The 18,257-nt window shown below is 44.3% G+C and overlaps 1 protein-coding gene across 1 annotated transcript in view; it reads right to left on the bottom strand.

Annotated features, from left to right (window-relative positions):
• Positions 1 to 18,214, bottom strand: part of ANKRD29 (ankyrin repeat domain 29) — a 30,613-nt gene extending 12,399 nt beyond the window's left edge. Inside the window, exons 1-5 of the mRNA XM_009707856.1 lie at positions 18,194 to 18,214; positions 12,819 to 12,929; positions 10,724 to 10,822; positions 7,667 to 7,765; positions 666 to 764 (exon numbers count right to left, since the gene is read on the bottom strand). Coding sequence (XP_009706158.1) covers positions 666 to 764; positions 7,667 to 7,765; positions 10,724 to 10,822; positions 12,819 to 12,929; positions 18,194 to 18,214 — 429 coding nt within the window. The remainder of the gene's footprint in view (positions 1 to 665; positions 765 to 7,666; positions 7,766 to 10,723; positions 10,823 to 12,818; positions 12,930 to 18,193) is intronic.
• Positions 18,215 to 18,257: the final 43 nt, after the last annotated feature.

Below are 18,257 nucleotides of genomic sequence, written 5' to 3'. Positions count from 1 at the left end.
AAAATCTGCCGGTCGTTTCTGTTCAACGTTGAAAAGCTCAACTTGTTTGTGACTCTGTTGGAGTAAATTAAATCCAGTGCTTCATTGGCTCAAGCCAGCTTTCTGAAAAGTCAACTAAACAACATCAGTTCAGCCGTTTTAACCATTCTTCTCCCAAAGCACTGACAAGCTAGAGATGCACAAATACCAAGTAACATCATTTTAACTGATATTTTAAAAAAAAAGATTTAAAAGATATTTAAAGATTTCAACTTTTACTACTCTTTCTGGCAGACAACTGATGAACTGATTCTCTAGTACCTCAGGGGCTTTAGAGCTCTTCACTCTTCTGTTTGCAATGCCAATCATGGTAGAACATGACATGGTCTTTTGTTCAGGGCTAACGGATAGCACAAATCTGATCCAGATTTGGTACATATCCTTCACACAGATAATGAACCAAAAGGCAGCCAAAACTTCCTTTCTGATTTTGTGCTACTTCTCCCAGGATCACGAAAAGCAGACGGTTAACAAAATTCACATCTGAGAAGAGCAGAGTACTATAAAACCACAACGTTTGGCAAATGCTTCGCTGTGCCGGAGCCAGAGCATCTACCGGTGTCCAACCAACAGCACATTTGTTCCACCACCAGTGTTGTCCATAATATCTGTGTCAAATAACTCACGTAAAGTTGATCGTGAATGTTGGCACCATGCTTCAACAGAGTTTCCACTACTTTTGCATGCCCGTACTGACAAGCAGCGAGGAGAGCAGTACCTCCATCCTGTGAAAAAGCAAAGAATGGGTACGGTCAGAGGAGAGGGCAGGTGCTGGACTGAACATCGCCATAAAAAAAAAGGCAAATTTTAAGGTTTTTCAGAATTTGGCTCACAGCACTTCTGTAGTGACTAGCTACTGAATCTTTCATGTTTTTAGCACAAAGTCTTGCCACATAAATCTTTAAACTTGGCTCTGTCACTATAAATGTTTTTCTCCTGAGGTTTTTTTAATGAGACACAGGAGCTAAGAAAATTCTGCTTTTTGTTCCTTGTCTTTTGCCTTGCCACTAGAAGCTTCGTTCCCTTCACATCTTCAGCCTCTTCCATGTCTCTTCCCTTTACAGCCAAGTCCCACACCCCTGCCAAGCTCTTCCACCTATTGAAGGACAGGGCACCTTTCCCCTGCTCCAAAGCCTCCTGATCATCTCCTCTCCTTTGGCCAGAACCTCATGCCCTGTCGTGTCCTGCCTCCCACCTCTTGATTGCTGGCCTGAAGAAGAGTAGGGAGGCTGCATTTCAAAGCATGCTAGCTAACTGCGGAAGTGTGAATCGGACCAAACCCATGACCATCAGTGAAAGCCCCATGACCTCTGCTGAAGAAGTGATCCCTGCAGGTAGGCTCAGTCCCTGGCAGTTATAGTTGCTGCACATCACCACTAAAGGGAGACCTAGGTACACGCATCAAATCCTGCTCGTAGAGAGGCTCCCTTGGGAGCCGTCTGAGCAGGGAAACACCTCAGCGTTGCTGGCGATTGACTCCAAGCCAGCTGAAACATCTGAGATAGATAGAGAGCAAATGTGGGTCTTGCCATCTTAAGTGCAGTGTGCCCCACTCCAAAATTGCCATTATTTCTGACACTGATACGGAGAGGAAGTTCTTCTCTTCTGCTTGGGGTGGCACCACGCCATCGTGCAAGGATGACGTACATCCCAAGTCATCCACACCGGAGGTCTTCTCTCTCCTTCCCTGCCTTCTCCCAGTCTCAAGCCCCTCTTCCACAAGATGAGCTACCTAAAGTATTTCAGATAAATGGTTATTCATGTGGGCAAAAGATTGTGTTTTCCCTCAGCCTTGTTCTCTGAAACAGCTCCAAAGTTTGGTCTGAAATTTTCCACACAGACAGACATCCACAAGAGAAGTTACAGCTTGAGTGGCCAAATGGATCTTTTATAACGGGAAGTGCCAATCAAATCTGTTAAGCTGTGGTGCTATTTCATGCCTGTAATAACCTCATGAAAACTCAAGCTCTGACATGACCAAACTAACCCACAGGGACCGTCTACAGTTACTCTCCAAACCTCGTATTCATTCTTCCTCCCTGCGACACTGAAAAGCAAACAAGGCTCGAGTGTCAGCAAAGTCACAGATGTGAAGCTGTTATGTGACAATCTAAGAATTGCGTATTAATTCTGGATTATTTGAGTAAATATAGTGTGTAAGCAGGTCAGTGGAGTTAAGTTACTCTATAGCTACAACGAGTCATGAGACTTTCCTGTCAAATTAAACTACCCTAATTTAATAGGAAATGCTGGAACAAAACACAAAAGCAATCACAAGGTTTCCTGGATTAAAAAACACCTTATACACACTTAAAAGACAATGGCAAAAGCTACTAGCTTCGTGAAACCTATTTCCTCTCTCCAACCAGCTGACCGTCACTTTGCTCGAGTAATGAGTTACCAGATCAAAGGGCTACAAATAAAAAACGGAGACTTTTAGACTCTTTGCCTGAAGGAAATGGAGAGAGAAAGATTAGTGAGTGAAGAAGAGAAACTGTGGAGAACTGGACTGGAGGTCCTCTGTGGAGAGGTGGGGAAGGATGAGTTTTAGGGAGCTTAAAATTATTGAGGTTCGCTGTACAGAGGGTAAATAGACATGCTCAGTCAGCTGCATATGGGAATAGTTTGTTTCTTGTTTTATGGTCTGGTTTTTGTTTTCTAAAATTCTTGTGTTCTCAACAAACTCCTGTTATTTTAAGAAGATTGTTTGGTGATTAACATAATTTCTGGAGGGAACCAAATGACAGGTCCCAAATAAAAGGCAGCCTTGCAAAGCTAACCGCAGTTAGCAGAGCAGAGCCAAAGCCCAACGCTTGGAGTCCAACCATCTGATCCCACCTTGGGAGAGAGCACAGCTTGAGGTTTAAGAAGGGAGATGCTTCTCACAGGATATGTCTAAATGTCTCAAAATGGGGGTCCTGACCAAGTGTTTGGTTGAATCCGGTGAACAATTTTAGACAGATACATTTTTTGAAACAATAACATATTTCCAAAATATGCCATTTAGATCTTTCGGACTAGAGTGACCAAGTTTCCTAGCCCAGACTGATCAGAGTCCAGGGATCAGAAAAAAGCATTGGGTGGTCCCCAGTTCTAGCTGCCCACCCTGAATCAAAAATTTACTGGGCCAGCGAAAATTAGGTAACTACTCCTTGTCTCAAAGGTTTGGTCCTTGATCAGGAAGACAACTGGGCTCTAAGACCTGCCCTACTGTATCTCCGATGAAGCTGAACACATTCAAAAGAAGAGACTGAGATTCATTTGAATGCTCTGATAAAGAGACAGGTCTTGCTAAAAGAAAAGGGAAATTGGGACCATAAATCTTTTTCATTGCTTTCTCTTACACTTACTTGTCTTTCTGCCGGCGCAAGAGCCTTTCCTCCAGCAAGTTCTGTCTGGAGACCCCCATGTTTTAGGGGCTATTGGCAAGGCAGATGAGTTATGTTAAAAAAAAAAAAAGAAAGTAAATGACAGAGTTTTAAAATCCCTTTCAGCCACGTGATTCCCTCTTTTCTTTGCTTTTTGGCTTCAGCTGAAATGAATAAAAGGCTGAAGCAGCATCCTTGGTGCTGGCAAGCCTCTTGGAAACTCTGGGCAGGGCAGCAAGTGGGAGTGGGGACACGTGGGCAACCACAGCAGCTCTTCGGGGGCCACATCGCCTTGGGTTCATTTCTTGCTCAGATCCTGTTTTCCTGACACAACGTAGATTCTATTAATCCTTCAACAGCAAATCCTTCCAACTCAGATAGGAGCCAGTTCTCTCAGCTACCTCTGCAATTCTTCCTCTGAAACCATTTTCTTCTCCCCACGCTGTCTGTCCTCTCTACTGGCGGCACACACAGCAGCGGCACCCGGTAAAACCTTGTTATCCGGTGTAGAATTCCCTCTCTTTGCCTGAAAGTAGCTTGGAATTATGTAGTGTTTTATCATCTCTGAAATATGCTACAAGGGAGGGGAACTGATCTTCTGCAATCACTGCCTGCTGAAAAACAGCCTCTGACGTACCGTTCGACCTGCAGTGTTGCTCAGAAAACATGCCACCGTGCAAACCCTTTTAAGAACCCAAGTGCTTATAACATGTCTCAGAAAAGAGAACACGTTTAAATTTATGATGCATACTTCTAAGGATGCCAGACTGGGACAATGCAGAATAATACTATTGAATAAGACGGATTTTTAAAAAAGCATAATACTATTTTTTCTCTTTACATCAGCAATTATTGCTAATTACTTTTTAACACTATTTTAGAACATATACTTTGCCTGCCGTAGTGAATATCAACTGCAATGATACAAGGGATAACAAGAATTGAACACCTATATTAAGATAGTTCTCCAGAAATCTTGTATATGAGTAACAAATGTAGTAATTAAAATTTACAGTGAGGTACATGAAAAAGATGATGTTGGGCTTTGCATTTCCTTGCTTTAAAGTCTCTGTTTCCTAGGATACATTCAATTTGGTTTTTTATTTCAATTCCACTTCTTCATTTCTAATAGAAAGTTCTTTGCAAATGGATTAATTTTGCAGTGCCCTTTAAAAATAGCCAGGATCAGCCATACCTCTTCCAGTGCTGCTCCCAGCTCAGCGCCTTAATCAGAAAATGCCCTATCTCTGACCTGAAAGGGCGTATTTTGTCAACTATATTGTTTCTGGGGTGTTGGGGGAGATGGAGGAGCCTGTTATCTTAGTCACCTGTTAACAGAACGATGATCTGATCGAGTAATTCCAAGCTACGAAACCCACATTATTAAATACTAAAATTGACGTGATACAAAAACACACCGAAAGGCCAATGGAAGATGCATACTGTCAATGCAGTACATTCTTAATGGTGCCTTCTCCTCAGGTACACGCTGCTGCGCAAAGTTCAAGCTGGTTTCCTACCCAGCCTCAGTCTAAAAATTCGTTGGTTTACCAAAGCCCAGCCTGGAAGCTGTAAGATTTTGGATTCCTGTGTCTAGATCCTCATTTCAGAAGAAGACCTGCAGTCCCCAAGCTAGGAATGAGTGAAAGAATGAACAATAACGGTCTCAAGTTGCGCCAGGGGAGGTTCAGGCTTGACATTAGAAAGAACTTCTTCACCGTAAGAGTCGTTAGGCATTGGAATGGGCTCCCCAGGGAGGTGGTGGAGTCACCATCCCTGGAGGTGTTCAACACACGTCTAGATGTGGCACTTCAAGACATGGTTTAGTGGGTTTAGTGGGCGTGGTGGCATCGGGTATACAGTTGGACTTGATGATCTTTGAGGTCTCTTCCAACCATAATGATTCTATGATTCTATGGCAATTTCCAGGATAGGTTGCAGCATTAATGATGAATCTAGCAAGGCCCTCATACTACTGTTCAGAGCGAGCAGATCCTTTCAACAAAAAGGGCATGGACATGATAACTAACCTTAACTTTTTAAACCAGTGTCACTCGCACAGATTAATTTTAACTCAGCTATCCTTTGTTCAGCTTTTAAGAGCCTTTTCAGGCACGATAGCTTGTGTTGTACGCTGAGTGCTGAAGTGACTGACACACCTCTCGAAGAGGTGACGAGGAGGAGGGAGTGCTTGGACAGGCACGTTTGATGCTGCTGGAAAATAGCCTCACATACACATCGCACACCAGTTTGTCATGTTATGTCCTGTGGGAGCTGGTGTTGTCTTATGGCCAGCTTGACTGGAAGTGGCAGAAAACCGTGGCCTGGAGAGGAAGAGCAAGCTGTAGCTTAAAAGATGGGCCAAGTCGGGTCTGAATTCAGAAGAAGAGGCAGGCAGGAATATGGGGGCTGGGAGCAAAGTTTCAAGGTGCGCAACAGTAGAGCTCAAACCAGCACTAGTCCAAAGATGGAAGCCATTAGGAGCGGCTGAACGCAGGAATATTTTCTTATCGTTTAGATCTTTACTCCCTTCTATCTGCCCTAGTGAGTCACGTCAATATATTTTTCAGGCTTCATAAAAGATCATATATTGTCATGCAGGATCAGACAATTTCAAGCCTGCTGTTCACGTCTTGGCCTCTTCACAAATTCCTAGTTCACAGGCTGTGGAGAGTTTTGGTGAAAATGTAACTGTCCCTTTAGACAGAATAAGGTATCAGCCTTTGTCTTCTCTCCTTACCAAGTTTCCTCCATTCACCGCCTTCCCTGTCTGCAAAAACACAACCCAGTTGCATGCCGAGCTGCAGTGAGTAGTCTGGGCTCTTCCCACCCCTGGGACACCTTTGCTCCTTCAGCATGGCTTTGGTGCCTTTTTATAGACCAGATGACTCAAAGGACAGTGTAAGTTCACTTGCCCAATTGTATATGGCTGAACGCAAGAGAAGATGATCCTTCTGAATCTTGCTAACCCTCATCTATACCCTGAAATAAAAGACTGAGAAGCAACCCTTACTTTAACGTGCAGCTTCTCCCAGTAACTCTGTCCCACATGAGATTATCCAGCACTTTAAAATCCAGCTGTTGTATTTAACATTGCAACCTCCTGCATTGCCAGGTTCCACAGCTGCACTCCATCTTGGGTTAAACAGCCACAATTGCATCCATGTTTTTGAATTTACGGATTGCTGCTGTTGTCAGAGTTGCTTACCCCAAGCAGAGCTCCCTGGGGCACCAGAATCCTACTGTATGGGCACGTGTGGGCTCTGGCCACAAAACCTCAGGATTTTTAGTCCCTGGAGCATATGGAGTTGAGTCTCTGATGTTCCATCCATTCCCTTAGTATTTAAAGCCTGTATTTCCAGGTACTCTGGAAAGTAGATATGGGTTGGGGGATTCCTTTAAATCACAGCCTATAATATCTCGAAAAATTGGTTACTGTGGGGTAAAGAACTATTCCTTCTTCTTCAAACACATTGCTATGAATCCCAGGGTGACTGGTAAGTGTCCTCCTCAGATCATGGGAATGCTCCGAAATTTGGCCAGTATGTCAAGGTCAAGAATATTTAATGAAAATACATTGCTTTTGATTCTGTTGGCTGAAAGCAGAGGTGCTACTACTGCCTTGGGCAAAGAAACTGAGTTGATGTACTGCTGTCAGTGATGAACTGCTGTTCTTAATGCTGTTTGGCCCATGAGGGGTGATGAACCAGACCCAGGCTCTGCCGTCGCTGCTTTTGGCTACTCTAAGAAGATTTTGAAAAAGGACCTGCCTGGACAAAGAGATAGAAGCTCTGAGGTGCATTTCATCTTCCTGTCACAGATGGGTAAATGGGAATTTAGGGAGGACTGAAGCCATTATACTCTTATGTATCCTGTGGTGGTATGCAGAGACATCCCAACGTAGACGAAATTTCAGTCTATGCAAGTGAAGTACATATACACCTAAAATGGGATCCTACCTAACACGTACAAAAAGACCTTTTGTTCTTGTATTGGAGGATGGCTTTACAGGAAAGACTGATGTCACTATCAAGGGACTACTCTTTCATCAACTTACACCATTAAGTCTAGGTAGTAAAAGCAAGTCCCAAGTTAATATTTGCACAATATGTTGCATTACTCATACTAGTCAGAAAATGATAAAGTGAGGAAATCCTTTTATCATCTTCCTGCTGCCATGTTATATTTCATATGAATAGGAAAAAACAGCCTTGATTGTCAGAATATATCAGCATGCAAATACAGACCCATCATCTTACTTTATTCTTAAATTCAGTGGAGGCTCCAAATTCAAAGAGAAACTTCACTACGTCATTGTGGCCTTGCTGTGCAGCAAAGAACAGAGAAGTTGCACCTGACTGTAAGGAAAAAATGGATTAAATAAAACCCCAAACACATAACGCACTTGACTGAAGTATATACATTTCAAATTGAAAAGTATTGAGCACAGTTACTTGAGTGACAGCTAAAAAGACATGATGATTTCGAGGACTCCAGAGGATGCCAGGTATCTTAGGTCAGTTTTCTTCCCACTGCACTGGGAGATCTGTCCAGCATCATACATTTGAGCAAAATCCAAGTTTCACAAGGGTTTTCTGCACGGAGTTTCTCATATAGACCTGTTAGGAACCCCTGACTTCTACCCAGTCACCGGACAGGAAAAGCAAGCCCGGAGTGAGAAAAGAGCACTCTTACACAACAGAGGAACAGCCAGTTTGAAACCAACCCCTACTCCACCTGCCGCTACAACCTGAGACAAACAGGAGCATGGGATGGGTTTGGATCAGGGTGTGGAAAGACCAGGGAGGTGGTTATGTAGTATGGCCGAGCTCCACCTTGCTTGACTGTCCACTGACAAAATGGGATGGCTGTTGGTGAAAGTCATCCTCGTCTCTCACAGCAGGAGCTCCCCATCCAGCCAAGCAGCCTTCAAGCAACTACAACCAGCCCTGCAACTCCTGCTTTCCCGTAACCTCGCTGAAGAACTGAAACCCCATATTTTATACTAGTTGTATGAAATACTGTCATTAACATGTGAGTGAATCAGGACCCAGAAAATGAATATGTAAGATTTTAATGGCTGGACAGAAGGAAAAAGGAAGGTAAGGAAGAAAGAGAGGTAAGACAAGAAGGGAAGGGAGGGAGGGAGGGAGGAAGGAAGGAGGGAAGGAGGGAAGGAGGGAAGGAAAAGGAAAGAAAGGAAAGAAAGGAAAGAAAGGAAAGAAAGGAAAGAAAGGAAGAAAGGAAGAAAGGAAGAAAGAAAATAGAGAGAGAGAGAAAGAAAGAAAGAAAAAGAGAATGAAAGAGAGAAAGACAGAAAGAGAGAGAAGGCAAGCAGGCTTTCCTGACTTTGGGCTCCCTCATCCCACGTAGAAGGTGCAGGAAAGAGGAGCTACACATGAAATCCACTCCAGTGCCCAAAGCCTTTACAACGGCACATGGCCCCTCGAGACCCCTTCAGAGCCCCCTCTCCAGACCCGTTTATGGCACTCTCACTTCCCCAAGCTTCACAACGACTTCGGGGTACAAGAGCACTGGTTTGAGTATGTGCATTTAGTTTCAGAACAGTGCTGGTGGTGGTCTTTAGGGCTTAAACTTCATCTGTTTTGCTTCCTCTCTGCAACAGAGTGATTTTAGAGGGTTTCAGCGTTTCTCTTTTTGTTGGCTTGCTGAATCCAAGAGCGGCTCCATAAAACTGTCCTCAACTTTTCCTTTCATTGCTGCTTTTCAAGCAATGTTTACCTAAGGGAAGGGACATGTTTAAATTCATGTTTTTTTGGAAAAGGACCCCACTGAAAGACGCTGACAGTCACAGTTAGAGCAAGTTTAGGCCAGTAAGTGCAAAGACATTTATATCATCAAGCATGGCATTCACTGACTCAGTAACTTGCAGGTGTCAGCATGAGATTAATGCTCTAGTTCCAGGTAACCAAGGAAAGCGAGAAACATTTGCTTGTATTGTTAAAGCGATGAGCATGCTCCCGTCCTGCTCTGCCTGCCGCCATCCCGTTACTGCATGCCCTCCTTAAACTGCTCTGCTCCCTGCATCGGTACAGCGGTTGTTACCCCAGCGCAATTCTGCTCTCTATGCAGCCAGCCCACAGACCGGAGCGGCTGCACGTACTCCTTACAGTCATTTGCACAGAGTATGAGGGGAAGGCACTTTGCCCAAACCAGCCACTGACTTGTTTTGTCCCTTCTGCAGGCAAGCACGTCATGGTGCAAGAGATGCCGTGAAGGCGAAGCAGAGATGCAGGGAAGGGTACGGGTGATTAAGCTGTGTGATTGTTAGAGACTGCTTGGCTCAGACTAAGAGGTAGAAACTCCAAAGCATACCGAGTCAAAGTAACGCCTGGGCTAGCAATGGCATCTATGTAATTTTAATGACCAGACTCTGCAAATCAAAAGGTAAATGACTTCTCCTTATCATTTATCCCATCCAGAGAGCTCTAAATTACTGTGCCAATAAGTAAAACTGCAGATGCATAAATGGTGTAACTCTGGGGCGTTACATCTCAGATGTAACTGTCCCTCACCAACCAGATGTGCTGGAAATGTTTGATGAATTATTTATAAATGTACCTCTGGCATCTCATTTTCTATTATAAACTCTAGACACCTGATTCTGGAGTACTGACATCTGAGTACTGCACTCAGCTCTGGGGTCCTCAGCACAAGGAGGACATGGACCTGTTGGAGCGAGTCCAGAGGAGGGCACGGAGATGATCCGAGGGCTGGAGCCCCTCTGCTGTGAGGACAGGCTGAGAGAGTTGGGGTTGTTCAGCCTGGAGAAGAGAAGGCTCCGGGCAGACCTTAGAGCAGCCTTCCAGTACCTAAAGGGGCCGACAAGAAAGCTGGGGAGGGACTTTGTACAAGGGCAGGGAGTGATAGGACAAGGGGCAATGGCTTTATACTGGAAGAGGGGAGATTTATTAGATATTAGGAAGAAATTCTTCCCGGTGAGGGAGGTTGAGGCAGTGGCAGAGGTTGCCCAGAGAAGCTGTGGCTGCCCCATCCCTGGAAGTGTTCAAGGCCAGGTTGGATGGGGCTGTGAGCAACCTGGTCTGGTGGGAGGTGTCCCTGCCCATGGCAGGGGGCTTGGAACTAGATGGTCTTTAAAGTCCCTTCCAACCCAAACCATTCTACGATTCCACGATTCTTTGATGTCCTCAGGAGAACAGACCCTGTTTATACATGCACTGTACAGCAAGTGACAAATAAGCAATTGGCAAAAAGCAACAGACAACACTTTTATTATTTATAATAAACCAACAGTCACTTACTCATTCCCTGTTTGAATGCAGAACTTCTCCTACCTCTCTCTGCAGATTGATATCTGCTCCTTGCAACACCAATTCCCGTACACAATCTATGTGGCCATAGTAAGATGCTACCATCAGAGCTGTTGTGCCAAGCTGGGAGTAAGGAAAAACAAGTCAGTACCTTCAACAGACACCTCCAGCAATGAATCAGGCTGTCTGGAAGAGACAGCATCTCTTCTGAAAAGCTGAAGGAAGCTTATGATCATTGAAAAACTTGCTATCCTTTAAAATTTACTATCAAGAATACTTTGAAAATGAGCAATTAGCAGGTGTTAAAGCAAAAACGTTACAGACTTGCCTGCAGCGCTAAGGCCTGAGCGTTCAACAAATACGTATGGAATTACTTCACCTTGTTGTCCTAAAATAAGTGCAACAAGAATATTTTTGGTTTATACACAGCATTTTTATCAGAGAATCTGAAAGATCTTTGCATCATTTCCAGAGAAGTAACCTTAGACACAGGAGCTGGGTGACTTAGCTGAGTCACTTCATTCTGAGTCATGGGCAGGAGTAAGGTGCGGGTGATCTGAATACTAATTCCCTATCCGAATGACGAGAGCAAACTCACTCCGTGACTCTTCACCTTATCTGAGAGAACTTTCCATACCAGGACTATGTTCAGGTTCCCTCAGTACACCATAAGGTCACTGCTCCAGTGAACCAAGTAAGATTTAGGTTGTATGTACATGATGTATGGACAATACGTGGAAATCACGTGCATAAGGGTGAAATTCATCCTTCTAAAACATTCACACACACCAGTTCAATTTAAAGAAGGAATGCATGACGTTACAAAAAAGAAGCATGCAACCTTAATCATATGAAAATATTTTAGTCTAGAAAATGCATATGCCTGATATAATTCATAAGTCAGGATATTTTAGAGTGCATTGTAAAAATTCTTGACCAAAGTTAGCCTTCTTTTGAGAAAAAATGAGCAGTAGTGGACCTTATTGCTTTACATCAATCTCTGTCCTGTTTGCTTCGTGCCCCCACCTGAGCATCCTTCCCTCCCTGATAGAAGGACAGCCATAGCATCAGCTCCAGAAGTACTGCAGGACAAATACTTGCCTACAGGGCAAAAATGAAATGAAAATGAAAAGATAGCTTGGAGTCAATGGGCTTACAAAAAATCTCTTGCACTTTGAAGGTATTCAAAGTGAGAGGAGCTGTGGCAGGTTGATGTTCCAGGCTGGAAGTGGCACTAATCCTGTACAACAGGGGCACGGCGCTCACTACGTCAGTCCCCACACCAAAACAAAGAAACCTGGGAACTTCTCAGGCTCGGTTTTCCCCTGCTCCTTGCCATAGCTTTGTACGATCAAGTATCTCTCCATATGGTGCAGGCAGATTAGGAAGACATACCCGTTATCTGTGTTTTCAACCCATTTCTAATCTCAAAACAAATTTCAAACCATGTCAGTTACAGTATGGAAATCCCCATGAAATCTTTCTGTCCTGCATCTGGGCTTCTCTTTGCTTGGACATGGTACCGTGCCTTCATGCTGGTGCCAAGTCCAGGAGATATTAGGGTAGGGGGGAGGCAGAAGTTAGGAGGCCAGCGGCTCTTCTGACGGCACCGCGGGGTGTAGGACGCTGCATGCCACATGGGACGGGGACGGCTGAGCATCAAATGCAAACTTCTACATCGCCTACATGGAAACTGTGGTCCAGGGTTATTTTTTAAAAAACCTAATTATAAGGAGCTCTGCTAGCTGACAGAATCATTGCTACCTGGGCTCGGCTGAGTCGATTCTTCACCATGATCTATTACTACAATGACATTTTCTTGCAAAGAGAAGCCTGAGGTGCTAGGATCCGTGTTTTTAATGTCAGCACCACAAATAACTGTGTAAGACATATTTTTGAGAGCTGGCAAATTCCTAACCCCTTGCCACTGATGTAAATCATCATGCTATTTTATCTTGAATTTCAAACTTGCTTCCTGACAAGAGAAGGTTTTAAATCATCCCTAAGTGCCACAAGACTCTCAAATATCTCGTCAGATCCCTGCCACACCCTCGGCGCAGCGGGCTATGGAAAGCGAAGTAAGATCAGAGCGGTGGGTGTAGGTGCATTGTGTGCGTACGCTGTCTTTGCAGTCCACATCTACTCGCCCACTGTTCAGCAGCAGCTGGAGGAGAGCCAGGTTTCCTTTTCTCGCAGCCCAAAATGCAGCATTGGCGAGTGGTGTTTCTTTCTGGTTAAAAAAAAAAAAAAAAAAGGCAGGAATAAACCACTTTGGAAGATACACTGGACAAACACACACGTGCAAATTCTGCATTCAAGCCAGGCAGATTTCAGCTTCGTGTGCTGTTCTTTCAAAACCAGAGCATGGAAGGGAAACTAATTTAATTTCTTTGTCTAAGTAAAGTGATCAGTCTCCCTCATGCAGTTTCAGGTCTTCCCCGTGTCCGTAGCAGCCTACATCTCTTAGCTTGCTCTGTAAGGAGAGCAGGCGATGCTAGTTCAGGTCCGCAGGGAAACACCGCAGAAAACAACGTGCTAACCGGTACCCGGATTGTCTGCTTCTGTGGTGGGGCTGGGCACGGTCAGAGAGGCAGAACTGACCTGCTGACATGTCCTGCTGCAGGACATCTGCCTGGGTTTCAGGTTAGCTCTCTGCTCACTCCTTTTCTGCTAAGTGCTAATACAGGAAAAGTATCGCTCATGCATCTTCCATATTTTTTGGTCTGCCTCCTCCCTGGAATTAACACTCTGTAACTGTGGGTGTATGAGATACCTCCTGGGTGATGCAGGGAAAAAAGGCTAAAATCTTGCTGTCTATAGACTTATGGATCCATTTACTAGGTATGTAGGGTAATACGTAAGGCAAAATTGGGAAACTCTGAAATCTAGATAACACAGGCCACTGTTAAACAAATTTGTAGTAATATAATAATTTTTTGAGGCTTTCTTAGTCCTAGAAACAATGCCACAGTATGACTTGTCCTTGGTAGCAGCAAATAATCACTGCCCAGCATAGGAAAAGGACAGCAGAAAAAGACACAGACTTTACTCCTGACCTCCTTATCTGGTCCATGCAGGCAGCTGACAAAATGCTGCCCGGACAGGAAAGCACTGCGACACGTGAAGTGTGGAGGGGAAACAACGCTGTGACGGCAATGGTACAGATCCCACGGCAGGCCCATGCCGCTGATTTTTCGGTAAGGCCCAAACCCACCAACCGTTCAGTAAAGCATCGTTTCACTGATAGCTATCTCAGACCAAAACAGTGTCAAAAATACCCGGGGACCTTGCTCTCCAGTGAATTTTGCCTTTGGGATAACCCAAAGAGAGTGGAGAGTGGATGTAAAAGTCAATCATTCTGCTTCAGAAAATGTAATACACACTTCTCCATGTCTAAATGTCAATGCGCATGTGTAATGTGGTAAAGAATCAGGATTGAATGGTTTTATGGTTGATACTTAAAATGCACACGTAGAGCAGAGTTTAAATTGCTTCCTCCACTGACACGCGGGTAATGAACCTCGCAGAAACCAGCAGACACAAGACCAGTCCTGTGTGAATCTATTCCACATCCATCGCACTGAGCGCTTCCCATGGCATGCATTTTTAATATTCATAGCTTGGAAAACTGGCAGCTGTTTGAGACAAGAGAAGTTTCAACCATTCAATAAATTATAAAATATTTCCTATAAATTGATAGCGATATTTCTTGTACCAGCACACATAGGGGCAGGAGTTTGAAAAACATAGCAAGCACAATAGGCTGAGTTCTGATCTTCCTTTCACAGCTAATACATTTCCCCTGGTGAACCTGTAGATAATGTCCATCAAAGTAGAGCTAGCAATTCCTACCTTCCTTGCTGGCAACCCAGTACCCTTACAACCATTAAAATTTTATGTAAAAGCAAACAATTGACCTAAACACACAGCGGCCCATGTTGCTGGCTTTGCTCTGATTTATTAGGCAGATGTTTATTTATAGAGATGGTAGTTAGGAATATTGTCTTGCTGTCTTTATTATTATGATATTCAGTGGAAAGCTCTTGCAAAAGAATTGTATTTAGAACTTACAGAATGGGAAATCAAATTTCTTACCTTTCATTGCCTCACACTGTCCCTTAAAGTTTTGGAAAGCTTTGGGTTATGGCAATATATTCATATAGGGAAAAGATTTATTTCATCCAGCCCGGTTTTCACTACGAGGACACGGTAGCAATGTGACTGCATTTTCTTATGCCTACAGTACACCACCACCTTTATCGATCAGGTAGGCAGGAACCGGAATCAATACTCAGGAACTCTTTACCTGCTTTCATCAGTTTACATGAGGAGAGAAGAGAACTAAGTTGCCGATGTTATCCTAGTCTGGAAGTAGAAGTCCAAAGTCTTTAGCCTTATGAGTCATAAATCCCTAGCTCTTTTTTTCCCCTGTAATTCCTACAGTAGCTCTCCAGCAAAGTTGTCCTCATACTTTGGATCAGACCCAAGGAACAGAAGAATTCTCCAGTGTATCAAGGACACAGAATCAGGTTTTGCCCAGCGGTGCTTTTGACCCAGTTTGGAACGACTGCTCTCAGTACTGGTACTTCCCCTCGTGCCCCTGCGTTGCTGGGGATCCCTTGTATAAAAGTAGAGCATACAGCACACAGAGTATACACTCCGACCATCAACCATGTAGGGATTAGATAAAACAAGCAAACACAAATCTGAGCCATTTTACCTGCTAAAATGAATGGAATGTGCAAAATCATTCAGGTGATCTGGGCACCCTACAAGGACAGCCTCAAGAAGTACCACGTGGCAATTTCTCTTCTGCTTTCAAATCAAGGATTTATACCTCTGTGCTCTTCATTTTCAGGTGATGTCAGCAATACTGACATCACTGGTAGCCAAAATGTAAGACACTACTTTGGGTTTAGTAATCTGATTAATTGAATCATTTTTGAGCAATGAATGGGCTTTAAACCGCAGGATATGCCATAAGCCTTGACTGCTGTCGTTCGGTTATGAACTCAATCCTGTCTCATCAGATACTTCTAGGGAGAGGCAATGTTGAATTTCAAGAGATTAACTGGATACAATTTTCATGTAATTCTTATTATAAAGCTAGCCTGCTCCTAAAGCCTCCTTAAAGTAAACAATTGTTCCTCAGCATTGACAGCCTGGGAACAGAACATAATAAATATTCGAAAAAGTGATTAGCGAATAGCTTTGGTGAAAACGACATGTTTCATTATGTCATTTGCTCCAGCATCAGCAACTTTCAGGATACAATTTCCTCCATCAAGATCTCTGAAGCATTATTTCAAACTCTGGTTCTGCTCTTTATTTCAATTGCTTACATGCTTTTACGAGAGCTGTATTGACATCAAGCAAAAATACTTACTCAAAAATGGCCTAGAGGAAAATATATGTTACAAATCTGACAAGACCATTTCTATGCAGGAATACAGCAAAAGTAAAATGTGATAATGTATCTGTATGTGCCATCTTAGGAATATTGAGGGGAAAAGTATCATTTAAATGCTGTGATCCCTCCCTGCCCTACCTTTGACTTGCTGTTTGCAGAGAAGAGGCAGGTCGCAGTGGGTAATAGCTGAGGAGGAAAACTGCAGTTCTTAAACAGAGATCTTGAAGATGAAAGAGAAGAGGCAATAGGAGAAAGAAAAGAGAGGAGAAAGAGAACACTAGCCTGGTAGCTTGTTGCTTGAACTGTCAAAATACAAGAAAATTCCCTTTTCTTCCTCAGTTTCCAAACTAGTCCTAATGTAAATGAGGAATTGAGTAAAAAGTTTTAAGAAGCAGCACTGGAAATCATGATCAAGCAGGATACAATGGAAAATGTTAGTGGGACTTAGGAGGAAAGAGAGAGGACTTTATTAGATAGTAATACGTACTACCTGATAAAGAAAGAAAGGTTGTTCAAGATATAAATGTAAGTTTAGACAGGCAAAAGCTGGTAAAAGAAGAGAGGATCTTCATGTGTATAGACAGTGAGAAAGAGAGAGAAAGGCTACCTCATGGGTAAGTGGGATAGTAAGATGGAAAACATGAATAGACGGCGGCAGAGACAGTAGGAACCCAAGGTAAGTACTCGGTCTCCTGAGAGAAAGAGAAAATGCCGAGCAAAAAGACACAGAAAAGAGAGAGGAAGCAGAGGGAGGTGGGGGCTGCAAATCTGCAGAGGGAGAGGGAGCAGGCAGTGAGCCACCTTGAACGGAGGACTTGAGGGACTAGAAAGTGAGAAATAGGGCACAGAAAAGGAGCTGGCAGGGACAGAACAGAAAAGAAGACCTGAAGGACAAGGCAAAAAACCAAGGAGGTCAAAAAAGGAGAAGGCGGCAAGAAGAAGGGGCTGGCACCATCAGGAACATGGGGTTAGCATCCGTTAGGGTGGATGCTTGTGAGAAACGAAGGTGGGAAAAAACTCACAGAGACAGAACAGAGGGACAGAAGAGCCTAAGACCAAGAAGAAAAAATGGGTATGAGACCAATGCAAGACCAAAAAGGGGATGACCACAGAGATTTCACCACCCATTGCAAGGCTGAGCTGCGCTGTGAGCAAAGGTACCCTGCTCCCTGCCACATCAGGGCTTTAACCGCAGGTGGAAACCGCCCGCCGCACCACCGTCAAACCGACACGGTGCCACCGCAGCACCAGCACTCCCGGCGGGAGACACCTTGGCAGGAGTACAATGGGCAAGTACAGGGAATAATCCATCAAATAAAGCAATGCAACACGAGCAACATGGCAAAGGACTGGCACAGGGCTGGTGATCAATAAGAGAAGGGCAAGCACAGCATCCAGCAAGTGCATAACCGAGGAGAAGATGTCCATCTGGCATAAATATTATCTGTCAGCATCAGTGACTTGCAGCTTGCTTCCCTCTTTGCCAATTGATTTTATTAGTCCTGTCGTCAGACTAAAAATCTTATTTCAAGCGATCTTTTGAAAATGACTGCTCTTGCACGAGTTTCGGATAGAAGAAGTCCAAAAAGTGACAGGAATCACAGACAGAAAAGGGAAGGAAGCAGCCTGGCTTCAGTGGTCACCACAGCCCGAAATGAAGGACACGGATAAAGGCTGTTTCCTAACTATTACACAACCAGCACTAGCAGAGATGATCGGAAAAGTGAAGAGGAGGCTCCCGACTGCACCAAAACCCACAGCGCGGAGCCCGGCCACCCTAAAGCCAGCAGAAGGCTTCATGGAGGCTCCCAGTTTATGTAACACTGACCATGCATCCTTTCGGGGGGGCATCCATCACCTGCCACCGCAGCACTCCCGGGCCACCCCATAGCCCGGGAAGGCCGCTTCTGTTTTGGTGGTTTTTTTTTTCCTTTCCCCCCTAAACCATCCCCGTTTCCCTCCCCCTCCCCTCAAAAAAAAATAAAAATAAAACAATCCCCAAACCTCAGAATATGACGGAGCATTTCAGCGGCACGGCAAGCACAGAGGTGCATCCCTCCCTCCCTCCCCTCTCCCCAGCTCACCTTGAAGGACATCCTGCACATCCCAGCGCTCCTCCTCCCTCCTCCGCGCCCAGCCGCGCAGCTC

Source organism: Cariama cristata, unplaced genomic scaffold (assembly GCF_000690535.1).
Source record: "Cariama cristata isolate BGI_N322 unplaced genomic scaffold, ASM69053v1 scaffold7039, whole genome shotgun sequence".
NCBI lineage: Eukaryota > Metazoa > Chordata > Aves > Cariamiformes > Cariamidae > Cariama > Cariama cristata.
The sequence above is the reverse complement of the archived record's forward strand: the minus strand, read 5'-3'. Positions and strand labels throughout refer to the sequence as shown.